The sequence below is a fragment of the Geotrypetes seraphini genome, chromosome 8, assembly GCF_902459505.1.
Source record: "Geotrypetes seraphini chromosome 8, aGeoSer1.1, whole genome shotgun sequence".
Taxonomy (NCBI): Eukaryota; Metazoa; Chordata; class Amphibia; order Gymnophiona; family Dermophiidae; genus Geotrypetes; species Geotrypetes seraphini.
Genome location: NC_047091.1, coordinates 1,179,197 through 1,194,386, shown reverse-complemented (window position 1 = coordinate 1,194,386; position 15,190 = coordinate 1,179,197). Strand labels below are relative to the sequence as shown.

General features: G+C 45.2%; 1 protein-coding gene across 4 annotated transcripts in view; it reads left to right on the top strand.

Annotated features, from left to right (window-relative positions):
- The window catches only part of SPTBN2 (spectrin beta, non-erythrocytic 2), a 293,681-nt gene that overhangs the window by 210,203 nt on the left and 68,288 nt on the right, over positions 1-15,190 (top strand). For all 4 annotated transcript variants that reach the window (XR_004540403.1, XM_033955666.1, XM_033955664.1 and 1 more), the window contains one exon: positions 5,260-5,344. Coding sequence is in view for 3 of the 4 variants with exons in the window: in XM_033955666.1 (XP_033811557.1) it covers positions 5,260-5,344 (85 nt within the window). In the remaining variant the exon portion in view is untranslated. The remainder of the gene's footprint in view (positions 1-5,259; positions 5,345-15,190) is intronic.

Below are 15,190 nucleotides of genomic sequence, written 5' to 3'. Positions count from 1 at the left end.
TGAATGTAATTTTAAAAGGGCTTTGCATAAAACCAGGTTTTACATGTGGAAAAAGCCATTTCTAAAATAGTGCCAGATAGGTTTAAAAGCATATGAGGGCAGTATGACCAAAAATTCTCCTTTCTTCCATTCCCCCTGTACATGACCATCTCTCTTTCCCTCTCACTGACACACCTACACCCAATTCGCCCTTTCCATTCCCTCCCCCACCTCAATATCTCTTTCCCTCCCTTCCTCCATCCTCTCTCCCAAGTTCATGCCTTGTGTCAAAAGACGCACTCCCTCCACTTTTATGTCCCGCGTATGCCTCCCATGTTCGACCCCCTTCTATCCTGCGTTTGCCTCCCACGTTCGTGTCCAGCCCTCATCTTCCAGCAAATTACCTTTCAGCAACTTTCTCTGAGAGGTAGCTCGAGCCGCGAGGCTCGTCTTCTATTTCCTGCCTGCCCTGCAACACATAGCTGACCGGAAGTCTTCCCCCGTGGTCAGCGCTGATGTCGGATGGAAAGCTTTACGTCAGTCACGTGCAGTGTGCAGGGCTCGTTGCCTTACATGCTGGCCCGTAACTAACGCAAAGCCCTCCCTCCGACATCAGCGCTGACATCGGGGAAGACTTCCGGTCGTCTATGTGTGCTGCTGCAGGGCAGGTAGGAAAAGAAGACGAGCCTCGTGGCTCAAGTTGCATCCAACCTGTAGGATCCCTGAGACCACGAGGGGGTCCCCACAGGATCCCTGTGACCCGAGAGGATGTCCCCACGGGATCCCCATGACCCGAAGGGGGAACCCGCGGGATCCCCGTGGGTCCCGTGGGATTCCTGTCATCCCCGTTTCCGTGCAGCTCTTTATTGGGAATCCCCACTAGATCAAGTATTTATAAATTGCAGTCAGGCAGGGAGAAAATTTGGTGCCCATCCACTAATTTTGGGATTCAGTCCCTCCCCCAAATCAGCTATATATGACTACGCCACTGAATACAAAAATAATTGTGATGCACATATCCCAAAGCTAACATATCCCAATTAATAAATTCAAAATAAAAACAATTTTTTCTACCTTGTTGTCTGGATGTTTTGTTTTTCCATCATCTTGGTCCCAGTTTCTCTTTCTGCTTTTTGTCTTTATTCAACTAATTCTCTTTCCAGTGTCTGCTATCCATTTTTTTTCTCCTCTCGTTCCATTTCCTTCTTATGCTTGTCTCCAATATATTGATTTTTCCCTTTCAGCTTTCTTAACTTTTTCCTTTCTTTTTTGCCTCGGTCCACTCAAATCTTGCCTTCTTTTTCACCCTTCTTCTTTTTAAATGTTCAGCTACCCAGTGGCGTACCTAGGGTATGTGGCACCCGGGGCCCATAATTTTTTGACACCCCCCCCATGTAAAAAAATATTTCTTGTAATAACCCTGAAACTGAATAAATGGTCATAATAGAAACAAGCAGTGAAAATTTTCTTTTATTGAACCTCATATATGTAACCATTATTCCAAACATACCTATAACATAACATAAATTATGTCTGAATTGTCATGACATCAGAAGTACATATGGAGTAGTTGCAGGTGATGCTTGGGACAGTTCTGATTGTGTTAGTTCGGTTTTATGTGTTTTTTGAATAGAAGGGTTTTTATTTCTTTTTTGAAGGTTTTGTAGTTTGTGGTCGAGGTCAATAGGTTGTAGAGTTGGGGGTCGAGTGTTAGGAGGTTGTCGAACAGTTTTTTTCTTTTCACATTTTTGGTTGGAGGGTATGTGAATGGTGCGTGAGTTCTCCTATATCTGGTTGAGGTGGATTGAATTATTTAGCTGAAGAAATTAATTACCCCCCATTCCACACACATTAATTCTCTTCCATTTTTGTTCCCATTATTAAAAACACTGATAACTTCTCAGAAAAAAAAATACATTAAAATAAGAAGTGAAACCAAAGGCCCCTACAGATGAGAACATAACATAAGAATAGCCTAACTGGGTCAGACCAATGGTCCATCATACCCAGTAACCCATTCTCATGGAAGCCAATCCAGGTCACTAGTACCTGGTCAAAACCCAAAGAGTAGCAACATTCCATGCTACCGATCCAGGGCAAGCAGATGTTTCCTCCATGTCTTAATAACAGACTATAGACTTTTCCTCCAGGAATTTGTCCAAACCTTTCTTAAAACCAGCTACGCTCTCTGCTTTTACCATAACTTCTGGCCACTTCATTTTTAAGCTGAGATCTTTCCTTCCAAACAGAGACTTTGCTAGATGTCAAATACAGCACAAGGTAACTTCACACGGACTTAGCTGTGCAGGAAATGTGAATCTCCTCATACACCCACCATATAGTGCAAAAATGTGCAAAGGTCTGGTTTTTTCTTTCGATCACTACATAGACTAATGCCACACAAGCAGCGCTGTTACAAACATATTCTGTAGGTCAGTGCTAAGGTTAACAAAGTTTCCTTCCTTGGACCAGAAGGAGATACTGACTAACCACTGGAAGAGATCCCAAAACAACTACCCAGGAACAACACCCAAAGACCCACTCAGTGTGTGAACCAGTTGAGTGGAGTGGACTAACTGGGGGGTGGAAATGGGCCCGGAGTTTGCTCAGCAGAATTTCCCAGATCACCTCTTCCTCTCAACATATTGACACGCTGCCACCACCACCACTATGAACACCTCACCGGGTAGGCCAGTAATGCTATAAACTTTATAAAACACATTATTATATTTTCTTATAAAGCACATATTTTAACTGAACTCTCTGACATCCTCAGCCTTTCCATTCACAAAAATAGAAGGAAGAAAAGTTCCCATTTCCTGCTGTCTCATGTCTCCGGCCTATACAATATTTTCCTTCTGCAGACCCTTCAAAAATCTGACCAAATCCTCATTTCACTTGCATTATAAAGTACTGAGGATGCCATCTCTCCCCAATCCCAGGTCCTAAAGTCTAAGACAGTAGCGCAAACTAGTGCTGCCGGATTCAGGAAAAAAATTTTTGATTCGATTCAGCCTATTGAATTGGTTTATCGATTTGATTTTCCTGCCCAATTGGGTGTTTTTTTCAAACATCCTGGTGGGTTTATTTTATAGCTTTTTCATCCCCCTTTTGGCTTTCTCCTAACCACATTGGCGCTGTGGTGTAAATAAAATAAAGAAACAAAAAGGACTTTTCCTCTCTCTGTTAAATCCTAGCTCACGTTTGCGGTCTAACACCAGCTCTGGCAGGATACACATTTCAAATCTGACATATTGTAATCACAAAACAGAAAATAAAATTAGTTTTTCTACCTTTTTGTTGTCTGGTTATTTTTCAAATGTTGTTGGTCCAAGGCTCTGGTTGTCTTCTGATAACTTGCTTGCCAGGGTCTCCTTCTTTCTTCTTTCTCCGTGCTAACCATCCATTTGCCATTTCTGTCCTCCCCTTCCGTTTCCCTTCCCTCCCCCGGATGTCTGGCATCTTTCCTTTTTTTTGTCTCCCTCCACAGATCCACCTTTTCTTAACTACCCTTTCATCCAGCAGCTCTCCCTCCTTCCCCACCACCCCAGGGTCCACCATCTCTCCCTTTCTTTTCCCAACTACCCTCCTAACCAGTATCTCTATCCCCCCTCCACACCATCCCTTGTATCCAACTTCTCTCCCTTTCTGTTCCTTCCCTCTCTAAAACCCATGTCCATCATCTCTCTCTCTCTCCTCTATTTTCAGACCCATTATTTCTTCCCACCAAAAGTCCGGCATATGCACGTCTCTTTGAACCCCTCCCCCTTCCCTCCGTGTACTAATACACCAGGGCCCACCCTCCCCTGAAGGCCTGTCCCCCCCCTTAAAGGTCTGCATCCCACCCCTGAAGGCCTATCCCCCCCTTGAAGGCCTGCCTGCCTGCTCCCCTTGAAGGCCTGCCCCCTCTGAAGGCCTGGCCCCCCCCTTGAAGACCTGCACCCCCCCGAAGGCCTGTCCCCCCCTGAAGGCCTGCCTGCCTGTTCCCCTTGAAGGTCTGCACCCCCCCAAAGGCCAGCACCCCCCCCGAAGGCCTACACCCCCCTCGAAGGCCTGTCCCCCCCTTGAAGGCCTGTCCCCCCCTTGAAGGCCTGCCTGACTGTTCCCCTTGAAGGCCTGCCCCCCCTGAAGGCCTGTCCCCCACCTTGAAGGCCTGCACCCCCCTGAAGGCCTGCACCCCCTTGAAGGCCTGCACCCCCCCCGAAGGCCTACACCCCCCTCGAAGGCTGTCCCCCCCTTGAAGGCCAGCCTGCCTGTCCCCCCTTGAAGGCCTTTCCCCCCCTTGAAGGCCTGTGCCCTCCCTTGAAGGCCTGTCCCCCTTGAAGGCCTGTCCCCCCCCGAAAGCCTGCACCCCCCCCTGACGGCCTGTCACCCCCCCCGAAGGCCTGCACACCCCTGAAGGCTTGTCCCACTGAAGGCCTGTCTCCCCCCTTCCACAAGGTCTGCCTGCCTGCCCCACCATGAAGGCCTGCTGCCCCCCCACTACCTCGAAGGACTGCTCGGCCCCACCACCACCACCACCACCACAAAGACTGCTCATTCCCCCGGCCTCCCCGCTTCATTTCCCTGGGGAAACAGCCTGCAGCAAGATCGCACGATGCCAGCGATCTTTGCTTGCTTCGGCTGTTTCCTCCGCCGAGGTCCCGCCCCTCCTCTGACATCAGAGGAGGGGCGGGACTGTGGCGGAGGAAACAGCCAAAGCAGGCAAAGATCATTGGTATCGCGATCTTGCTGCAGACTGTTTCCAGACGCGACACCTGGCGCAGGGGGGGGAACCGGTCCGGACCGGGATCACCCCCTCAGGGCTTGGCACCCGGGGCGGAACGCCCCGCCCCCCCCTTGGTACGCCACTGATCTCAGGTACAAATTTAGATTTGGGCTTGTAGATAGTATATAAGAAATTAAGTAAAAAAACCAAAACAAAACAGAAATAGAACTGTATGTTCACAAAATATCTCATGAATAGAACTTCAACAAATGCAGAATACAGGTACAAATACAGATCACAAATTAGAAATAGTGGACAAAAGCTGAAATGAAACCTCCAACTATGCAAACACTTGAGAAAAGGAAACAAAAATTCAATTTCTTCTTATATTGTGCAAAATGCAAAGATGTCAGAGATGCTACACATTCAGATTTCAACCAAAATAAAATATTTACGTCCTGCATCTGGAACTTCTGGATATTACTACTGTATTTGCAGCTTGCCAGACAGACCCAGCTGCTAGTTTTCTTGGCTCCCTTCAAGCTTCTCTTCATGCTGCTCTTTGTTTTCAGATTACAGAAAAAGTTGCCCAGTTGCAGGAGAGACGGAAAGGAATAAATGAGAAATGGCAAGACAAGATGGGCTGGCTGCAGATTGGTAAGGAGCATTGCAACCAATACTACTGCTTTTTATTTCTGTAGCCCTGGAGCTTAACCACCAGACAGACAAGTCTCAAAACACTTCAGGAAATGTATTTATTATAGTAATGGAGATCATTTTCATTGTGAAAGTCTGTTTTTTTTCTCTGGCTTTGATTGTCCTGGTAGTAGTATGAAACTCAAGCTACCGTAGTAACAGTGGATTCACTGAAATACTTAACACACCTACGCTTGGTTTTTAGTATAAATTTGAAATGGGGGGGTCAAATTATTTAATTCAGGATACAATTATTAAATAAATTGTAGGGGCTCCTTACAAACAATGCTTGTGTGTGTAAAACGAGTGGCTTCCTCCATACCTGCAGACTTTACAGAAGAGGTTGTTGAAGATTGTTTCCTTTAAAATTTATTAGCTTCAATTATGAGTTTAACAAGCTCATATTTGGAAAAAAAAATTGGGTGATAGGCACCTATCTTCTTAAGCACAATTCTACAAAAGTAATGTGCCTATTGCATGGCACCTAGTGACAGAGAAAGACTTAGGCACCACTAGGCATAATTCTCTAAAGGATTTAGGTACCTATAATGTAGGCCTTTCAAACCCTGGCCTATATTACAGGTGCCTAAGTTTTAAGTTAGGCCTGATTCTATAATAGGCACCTAAGTGTAATAGACAAGAGAGAAACACCTATATTATAGGTGTTTATCTTTCTAGACAACCATTTACAGAATTTCCTCTTTAGTCTTCAGTCCAGCACAAAGAGAAAAGATCTCATTGACTTCAGAGGCTCTTTTGGGGGGGGGGGGAATGAGGAGAGAATGTGAAACTTCATTTGCTTTTGGTTTGTTTTTTTTAGGTAGGAAATAGGAGGGTTATTGGAGCAGCTACTATAATTTCTCTTTTATGGGAAAGAGGGAGAAGAAGTGGGGAAAGCTCATCAGAGGGTTAGTTTAAGTGCTGAGAGGTAGGAAAGCAAGGCATTGGGATGTGCAAAGAAGGGCATGTCAATTTTTTTTATTTTTTTTTTAAAGAGAACTTAGCTGAAGAGTCATGTGGTTCCCAAGAGGCTGCTGCCCTTAACCTCTCTACAAGGACCACATGACACTCTTGTTGGTCTGGTTAAAATATAGTGATATTTATTAAAAGAAAGCAGCATGCATATGCAAAGTACCAGCCCCAAAAAGAGAGTTTTCTCCACGACTGGTAAGAAAATGTCTCTACTTTACATTAGTAAAGAGGCTATCTTTATACTGTGTAACAAACTTCTTATCATTGAAACTTTAATCCATTGCCAAGCCTGACTCTCTTCCAGTGGTCATCAATCTAGCTAAACCCTGGTTCCTTATCTAAGCTCAAGGTTACTACATTTTATTTTTATTACAGTGGCAACTTTGCATCCATTTTGTACCTCCTGCACAGCTCTTCTGGTCTGCATTCCATCCTGTTTTTCTTTCTGCCTGTATATCTTGTTCTATGTTCCAAATGTAACCATGAACTTTTCACATGAACAGCATCTGCTGCTCTATAGTGCTGGAATGTCAAAGAAATGAGTCATTAAGTTCTCACAAAACAGCCATCTGCTGCTCCCTGTAGTTCAGGGATCTCAAAGTCCCTCCTTGAGGGCCGCAATTCAGTCGGGTTTTCAGGATTTCCCCAATGAATATGCATTGAAAGTAGTGAATGCACATAGATCTCATGCATATTCATTGAGGAAATCCTGAAAACCTGACTGGATTGCGGCCCTCAAGGAGGGACTTTGAGACCCCTGCTGTAGTTTGAGGTCTGCAGGATTTCATATTCAGTCCATTGTTCATTCCATGAAATGGAGAAGACACTAAACAGCAGAGTTCTGCGCTTCCTCCGATATTTGTTACAAAACCTGCCTGTTTAACTTGTTCTTTTGCTAGCGCTCGTACCACCCGCAATCTTGTAGTTTCCAAGTTTATTAAAATTTTGATAAAACACTAATCATAAATTCTAGGCATTTTACAATAATAAAAAAGGGGGAAACACTGAACAGATTAGGTACAGACTGGATGATACTTGACAAACATGAAAACAAAAGGAGAGTGGGGAGAACTACAGTTTAAAAGAAAAGAAGACATAGAAGATAAAAAAGAGTAGACTAGCAGTTAGCTCTTTTTGACTCTGCCTGGAGAGCTTATATTGACGAAACCACAGCGGAAAGACTGTGAGAAGCTGAAGAGCTCGGAACCCAAGATGGCAGACCAACTGCCCTCGCCGCCCTCCTTGGACTGCAGAAATAACCACTTAGGTGACCATCTTTGACAAAGTGCATGCTGCTCACGAAAGACTGGGCAATATTGGACTCGAGATTGATGAAATTCTGTGACAGGTGAGCACCTTGAAGGACCAGACTATGAAGGCCGAGGTCCCTTCTGCCACACTCCAAAAGCAGCTCCTGGAACTGGAGAATAAAATTGATTTGGAAAACCATTGTCTTTAGAATGGGTAAAAAGGAATTCTATGCCTTCGATGCTTATCAGCTTTGACACCGAAAAGGCATTCAATAAGGTTAATTAGTCTTTTACATTTGCAGCACTTCAGGCCTATGATTGTTAGGGTCCCTTTCTGTCTGGGGTACGGGCATTATATCAGCATCCTCAGGCACTCACAGGGGTTAATGGATGCACCTCTGATTATTTCCTAGTGTATAGGGGAACGTGGCAGGGATGTCTATTGTCTGTGACTCACTCATTCAAGACATTTTGAGCAATCCAGAAATAGAGGGCATCCCTATTGAGTCAGATCTGTTTAAGCGCTCTGCATTTGCGGATGACATTCTAATACATATTACCCTACCTGAGAGATCTTTGCCTGTGTTGTTAGAAACTTTTGCTGAATTTGGCAATTTGTCTAGGTTCAAATTGAATCTGCTTAAATTGGAATACTTGGTTTCTCTTCCAGGCTAGAGCCCAAGGAGACCGTTTCAGTTTCCTTTACAAAGGGCCCATAATTCATTTAAATATTTGGGCATTTATTTGTGTTAATATTTTTTTTTTTTAATGAAAAATCAGATAAAATACATTTTCTTTACAACAATTCATGTCCAAAATGAGCAAACAGATCATATAGATCATTCATAACATACAGAACAGTGCAGACGACAGCCCTCTAAATGCCAATAATATATCAATATGCCTAAAATGAGCATTAACATACTAGCAGTCAAGTAGAAACAGCTTTCAGATATAAGCACTAATGTAATGCACAGAGCTAACCACTGTTTGAACTGGTGGCTTCAGGGAGTGGCTCTCGGCCAAGGATGGCTTCTTCGGATTTTCAAGTGGATGATTCTTAGGACAGATGCCATCCTGTTGGGTTGCGGGCTGACTGCAGGACCCACTCCATTCAGGAGCAGTGGACACCTAGTCTGCAATGTTGGTTGACCTATCATCTGGAGCTTCAGGAAATTTGGCTGGTGCTACTCACTCACCAACCCCTTTAGAAAGACCAGTGGTGCACGTTTCTTCGACACCACGGTGGTGGCATATGTACATCATGAGGGAGCTCTAGTGCTCTGTCTTTCTGTCTCTCTCTCTCTTGGGCAAGAAAGTTTGGTGGCGTTCCCCTGGGTGGAAGCACATCTTCTTTCTTTCTTTCTTGGCAGCCCATAGGGCTATAGAGCAGGATGGGCAACTCCAGTCCTCGAGGGCCAGAATCCAGTCGGGTTTTCAGGATTTCTCCAATGAATATGCATTGAAAGTAGTGAATGCAAATAGATCTCATGTATGTTCATTGGGGAAATCCTGAAAACCCAACTGGATTCAGGCCCTCAAGGACTGGAGTTGCCCACCCCTGGGCTAGAGTCATCAATGTTCCGGCAATCTTCTTCAACTGACAGTTCCTGGTCTCAGGAGCATGGTCCCTCCTGCAGGAGGTGATCCGTCTGATCTTACAAGAGCTGGGGTTTGCTTCAGAGGATCTTGTTGGCTTCGGTAGAGAATTCGATGGCCAGGTGCTTTTTCAGTCAATGAACAGTGCGGAAGCTAGGGCCAGATGCCTTGGTTTGACCCTGGCTGGCTCACGAGTTTCTGTATGATGTTTCCTTGGTAGCCTCTGGTTGGTTGGGTCATCTGCTGGACAGCAACACATCCCAGCCTGGTGTATCTCATGGATCTGGATTGACTTTGTCGCCCATGGTATGTGGTTCTTGTTTGAGGTAAAAGACAGAAGGGAAGGTGAGATGATGAATTTGGAAGATGGGCAATGTGGTCATGATAAATGTAGTGGTTTGAGAAAGAGAAAGAGATTGAGAAAAGTCAGCAATCAGCATCAAGAGAAGAAAATGTACTAGAGCCATGGAGATAGAGGAAAGGGAAAAGCAGTAGAAACAGAATGTGTCACCTGGAACAGAGGCTCTGAGTGGATCGGGGTAAACTTGGGAGTCACCCTGGAGAATGCTGGGAAGAATATGCAAATGGGCTACAAGGTCTCCTCAGCATCTGGAAGGCAGCCGGTGGGAGCCCTGGTCACCTGGAGTGGTAGCCCTGAGTGGATCAGAGTGAACCAGGGAGTCACCCCAGAGAATGTTGGTAGGAATATGCAGATGGACTGCAAGTCTGCCTCAGTGCCTCAATTATGGATCAAGATGAGTTATATTTGGGTACAGTGGGTAGCTCCCTGTTCCTGGAGGGCTCAAAATCTAAGTTTGTATGTGAACCAATAGACGGTTAAGTGACTTACCCAAGGTCACGAGCTGCAGTGTGTTTTCCTGGTTCTTAGCCTACTGTTCTAAACATCAGCCTACCATTCAGCACCCACTGACACACACAAAGCTGAGTTCTATGCATCTCCTTTCTATGACATACATGAAAAAGCTTCTTGTCCTAAGCAAAGAAATATAAAACAGCACTCCAAGGGCTAGATTCACTAAGCAAACCGATTGTGTACCGATCAGTTTGCAACCCCTTTGCGACCAGATTTCCCTCCAACCCGATTCACTAACCTCTCCTGCGATCCATGCATAAAAATTAGGGGAAACAGCATGCAAAGTAGGCAGGGACACGATTCACTAAACAGAAGAAGGAAGACCGATTGGGCTTGCCGATCTGAAGTGAAGCGACTGCTGAGCACCAGTCGCTTCACTTCTTACCGACTCTCCTGCCCTTTAAAGCCACGGGCTGGCAATGGGTTTGGCAGAATACATAAAAAAGGAATTCTTCCTTTTTTATATATTCTTTAAAACCCATTGCCAGCCTGTGGTTTTAACCTATTCCCTTCCCCTGCACTGATCCCCGCATTTATGTCCACCCCCTGTGCCAATGCCCCCCCCCCCGCGCTGATACCCCGCCGAAGAAAACAAGGCAGGAGGGATGCCAACTCTCTCCTGCCATCTCAAACCCATCCTGGCCTGGCCCATCCCAGCCCACCTCTCTCTCTGTAGCTTAAGCTAGGCTGGCCGGACCCGGCCCACCGCCTCCCCATTTCTTTAAAATCATTGGGAGCAGGAGGAGTGCTCGGTCCTCCTGCAGCAATGACGGCCTTAGGCTACACCCCGAGGCATCATCTGTTGCACGGGGAGGGGCTTAGGCCCTGATTGGCTGAGGCACCTCAGGCTCCTCAGCCAATCAGGGACTTCTTTAGAGAGGAGTCCAAGGAAGTCTCTGATTGGCCAAAAACAATGGCATCCCTCCTGCCTTGTGTTCTTCAGCGGGGCATCAATGCGGGAGGGGGGGGGGCATTTTTTTAGGGGTTTGGGGGTGACTTTTTTTTTTTTTAACCTAGCAGCTATTTTGCATGTGTTATACATGCAAAATATGTGCCCGATTAAAAAGAAAAATTTTTAAAAGCCAGAAGCCCTGACAGGAAGCGGCTTCTCCTGTCACTACTGTCAGGGTCTGCGCATGCTCCAGGAACGCTCTCTAGTGATCTGTGCCGTGGGTGGGGGGGCGTGTCAACGATCGTCCCCATTTGCAAGCAGGCCTTTTGTGAATTTGTTGGCCTGCATGCAATCGAGAATGGATCGGAGACAGAATGGGGTTTAGTGAATCTAGCTCCTAATGTCTGTAGGGAGGAGGTAAGAAAGGAAGGGGATACAGATAAGGGTAGATAAGAGTATGGAATGAGTATAGATAAAAACAAGGGGGCTATAGGGCTAAATCAAGATAACATGACAGGTCATGGACCTGATGGGCCGCCGTGGGTGCGGACTGCTGGGCGCGATGGACCTCTGGTCTGACCCAGCGGAGACAAATTCTTATGTTCTTATTTCACTGGTTCTGGAGGTGTTACATTGTTCCTGAGGTATATGTGTATATGAGATTAATCCTAATATGTGTGTCTGTTGAATAACACTCTTTCTGATATGTATGCAGTTCTGAGAGTGACGTGTAACCCTGGTTCTCTTCACCTTCTGTGCATTATTAATGTATGTATATTTGATATTCCACCTTTTCCAAGGATGAAGACAAATGGCAGATTATCAAAAATAATAATAATAATAATGAAATGCAAAAGAAATCTAAGCATAAGATGCATGATGCAGAGCAGCCAATATTCAGTGCTATTTAACCAGCCAGGAATAGCTCCTGGCTGGTTAAATAGCACTAAGCTGACTAAACACTATTGAAATGGCCACTGAATTTTAGTACTTAGCAACTAGCCCAGTAAGTGACTAGTTTCAAGTTTCTTTATTTTTTGATATACCGTTTATCATACAGGTGTCTAAATGGTTAACAATAAAATGTAGTTAAAAATTAAAATCATGTCTAAGCTAAAAAGGAGGGAAGCATAGACGCACTGATGTACATGAAACAGGAGGTAAGTAGGGAGAAGGAAGTGATTTAATACATTGTAATAGAAAAAATAAAACAAAAAGGGAGGGAAGTGGTAAAGGGAATTACATTTAGGGAGGGTAGGCTCGCTTCGAAAAAAGGGTTCTACAAAAATTAAGGATGATTTGTCAGGGAGGCCAGAGATTAAAGAGAATAGGTAACTTTAAAAAGAAAAGTTTTGAGTTTGATTTTATATTTATCTAATGCATTTCCTGATCAGAGATCGGTAGGGAGGGCATTCCATAAAGTGGGAGCTGTAACAGAAAAAATGGATTTACGGGTAATGTCATAGAAGAGTTCTCGTATTGTGGGAATAGTGAACAGGTTTTGATTACTTGATTGGAGAGCCCTACAGGATGCATATGGAATTAAGAGCTTGTCAATGAAAGCTGGTTGATGAGAATTTTTTGTTTTGAAGACAATATTTTATAAGTGAGGCTTTCAGGACCGTCAGATGATGTCCATGGAGAACAACTGTTAAGGACAAGCAGAATTGTGGCTGGGAGGAGCAGCTCTGCTCTGAGTCTAGGCGGGGAAAGCCTGCTTGAAGAACCAAGTTTTGACCTTTTTTTGCAAAAGATAAAATATGTTTCTGTGTATATCTCAACTGACATTTGTGCATCAGTAGTTGTCATGTTATGCTGGCATTAAAATTTCATGGGCCAGAAAAGGCTCTTGGCCAGTTAAATCACTTGTTCAGGGCTAACGAACCATTTTTAGCAGCACTAACCAGTTATGTCAAAAGCCAACTATTTTGAAGGTGTTCTAGTGGTGGAGACAGCATTTGGCTGGGTAGGTGCCGATATTCAGCACAACTGGCCAAGGAAACTGCATAAATAGGACAATCTAAAATTTAGTCCTATCTTTAAATAGTGCCCATAACGTCACACTTAACCGGGTATGCATTAGCCAGCGCCACAAATTTAGAAATTCAATGCCGAAACCCAGGCATGGCCCAGCATTGAATTTCCAGGCATAACACCTGCAAAAGGTTTAGTGCTACTAGCTGAATATCAACCCCTCAGTCTAGATATTGTACATCCCAGAAATGACTGCACCTCTGCACCTTGTGCTCTTATGGGTATTTCTGTCTATAACAACTGTGTTATATTAGGTCTCCTACCCTTTTCTTTATTCTGTACCTTCTGTCTTATCTTTCATCTCTCATCTTCTTTTCCACAACTCTTCCCCACATTTTTTTCCCATTATACTTGCTATTTCCCTTTCTCTCAAACCTTCTACATAATCCCTCCTTCCTACCTTGTCTCTCACCTTCACATCACTAAACTCCTCTCCATTGTTTTTCCACACCTTTTGTTCTATCTCCCTATCTCTTTATTTCTCATATACTTTATCATTTTCCCTTTCTCCCCCCTCTCCTCTTATTTATTCATCTTTATCCCAGGACAAGCAGGCAGCATATTCTCAACATATGGGTGATGTCATCCACGGAGCCCCAATACAGACAGCTTCACAAGCAGACTTGCTTGAAGAACTTTTAGAAAGTTTGCGACTGCTACATCGCGCATGAGTGAGTGAACTTCCATCCGATATAGGGCACACATCTCCTCAGTGTCTCTTCAGTTCTAGTTTTCCGCGGAGCAGAGAAGCCCTTGTTAATGGCTCTGTGCGAATTCTTGCCTTCTCAATCGCCGCTGCTTGTTTTACTTCTTTCTTTTTTCTTTAAAATCGAGTCACTGCATGGCACGTTAAAAAAAACAAACCCGTCTTCGTCGGTTTTTTGACAGCGGGGCCTAACCTGCGGCCTCAGCCGGAAGTCTTCGACTTGGCTGAAGCCGTATTTTTTTCTATGTCCTGGCCTATTACGGGATTCAAGAAGTGTAGCCGGTGTAATCGCGTGATCTCCATCATTGACCCACACCATTGGTGTATTCAGTGTTTGGGACCAGAACACTGTCCTGAATTGTGCACGCGCTGTGCTACTCTTTAAAACCGTGCTCTAAAAAGATGTCGAGTTCAAATTGAGAAGCTCTTTGGGGTCTTGGATCCCTCTACAGAGAAGACTTCGACTTCGATCTCAGTCTCGCTAGTGAGCCTCGACCTCGGCCTTGGGTAAATCACCCTCACTAGTGAAGGCCTCGACCTTGACTGCGACTAAGCCCCCGTCTTCAGGCAAGTCTGCTACAGTCTCTCCAGGTACGCTGGCTAAGAAGACTCCAGTCATCCAGGTAGAGTCTCAGGCAATCCAGGCAGCGAGTGTAGTCATGTTGGCCACTCCGAGACTTCCAACGAAGCATGCCTCCAAAGTTAGGGAATACTCATCTTCGAGGTCAGCTTCTCCAGAGCGCACTGCTGCACCAGAATTACCAGCTTCATTGGTATCAGTGCCTGTTTTCCAGGATATGCTGGAAGCTATCCTACATAAGGAGTTTGGAAATATGCTTGCCAAATTCACTCCAGCCTCGCCACTGCTTCCTGCAGTCCAGCCTGAGCATTCAGCAGATTTTCAAGGAGTTGAATCCTTGAGAGTGTCTCGACCTCGATCTTCATCCTCGAGTCAGACCTCGTCTCATCCGTCCAGGTCCCAGAGGTCTAGGACTCCAGCTCATCCCAGGTCTCAGAAGTTTCAACCTTCAGCTCCATCCAAGTCCCGCAGGTCTCGATCTCCAGCTACTGCCGGCTTCAGAAAGTCTTAATCTCCACTTCGCTTTAGCTCCCGGAGATCTTGCTCTAAGTCCCCATCGAGGCATATTTCACCTTTGAGATGCCTCGTGCACTCGAAGCACATTACGGATCCGTTTACACCTCATTCTTTGAGGCTTTTCAAGGATCCTCATACTGATTCTTCCAGGCAGCATAGTCTGTCCAGGCATTCTTCACTACAGAGGTCTACCTCTCGAGACCGGCGAGACCATGTGCCCGTTCACCAGCAACTCGAGGCATTCTCCAGCGGACCCTCGTCAACACGAAACATTTGGTTCCCATACATCAAAACCTACTTCTCCAAGGCATGACCTGGAGCATTTGGTTCCTCAGCCTCCTCATGTATCTCCAGCACATTTTTCTAAGTGGAAACGCTTGATTA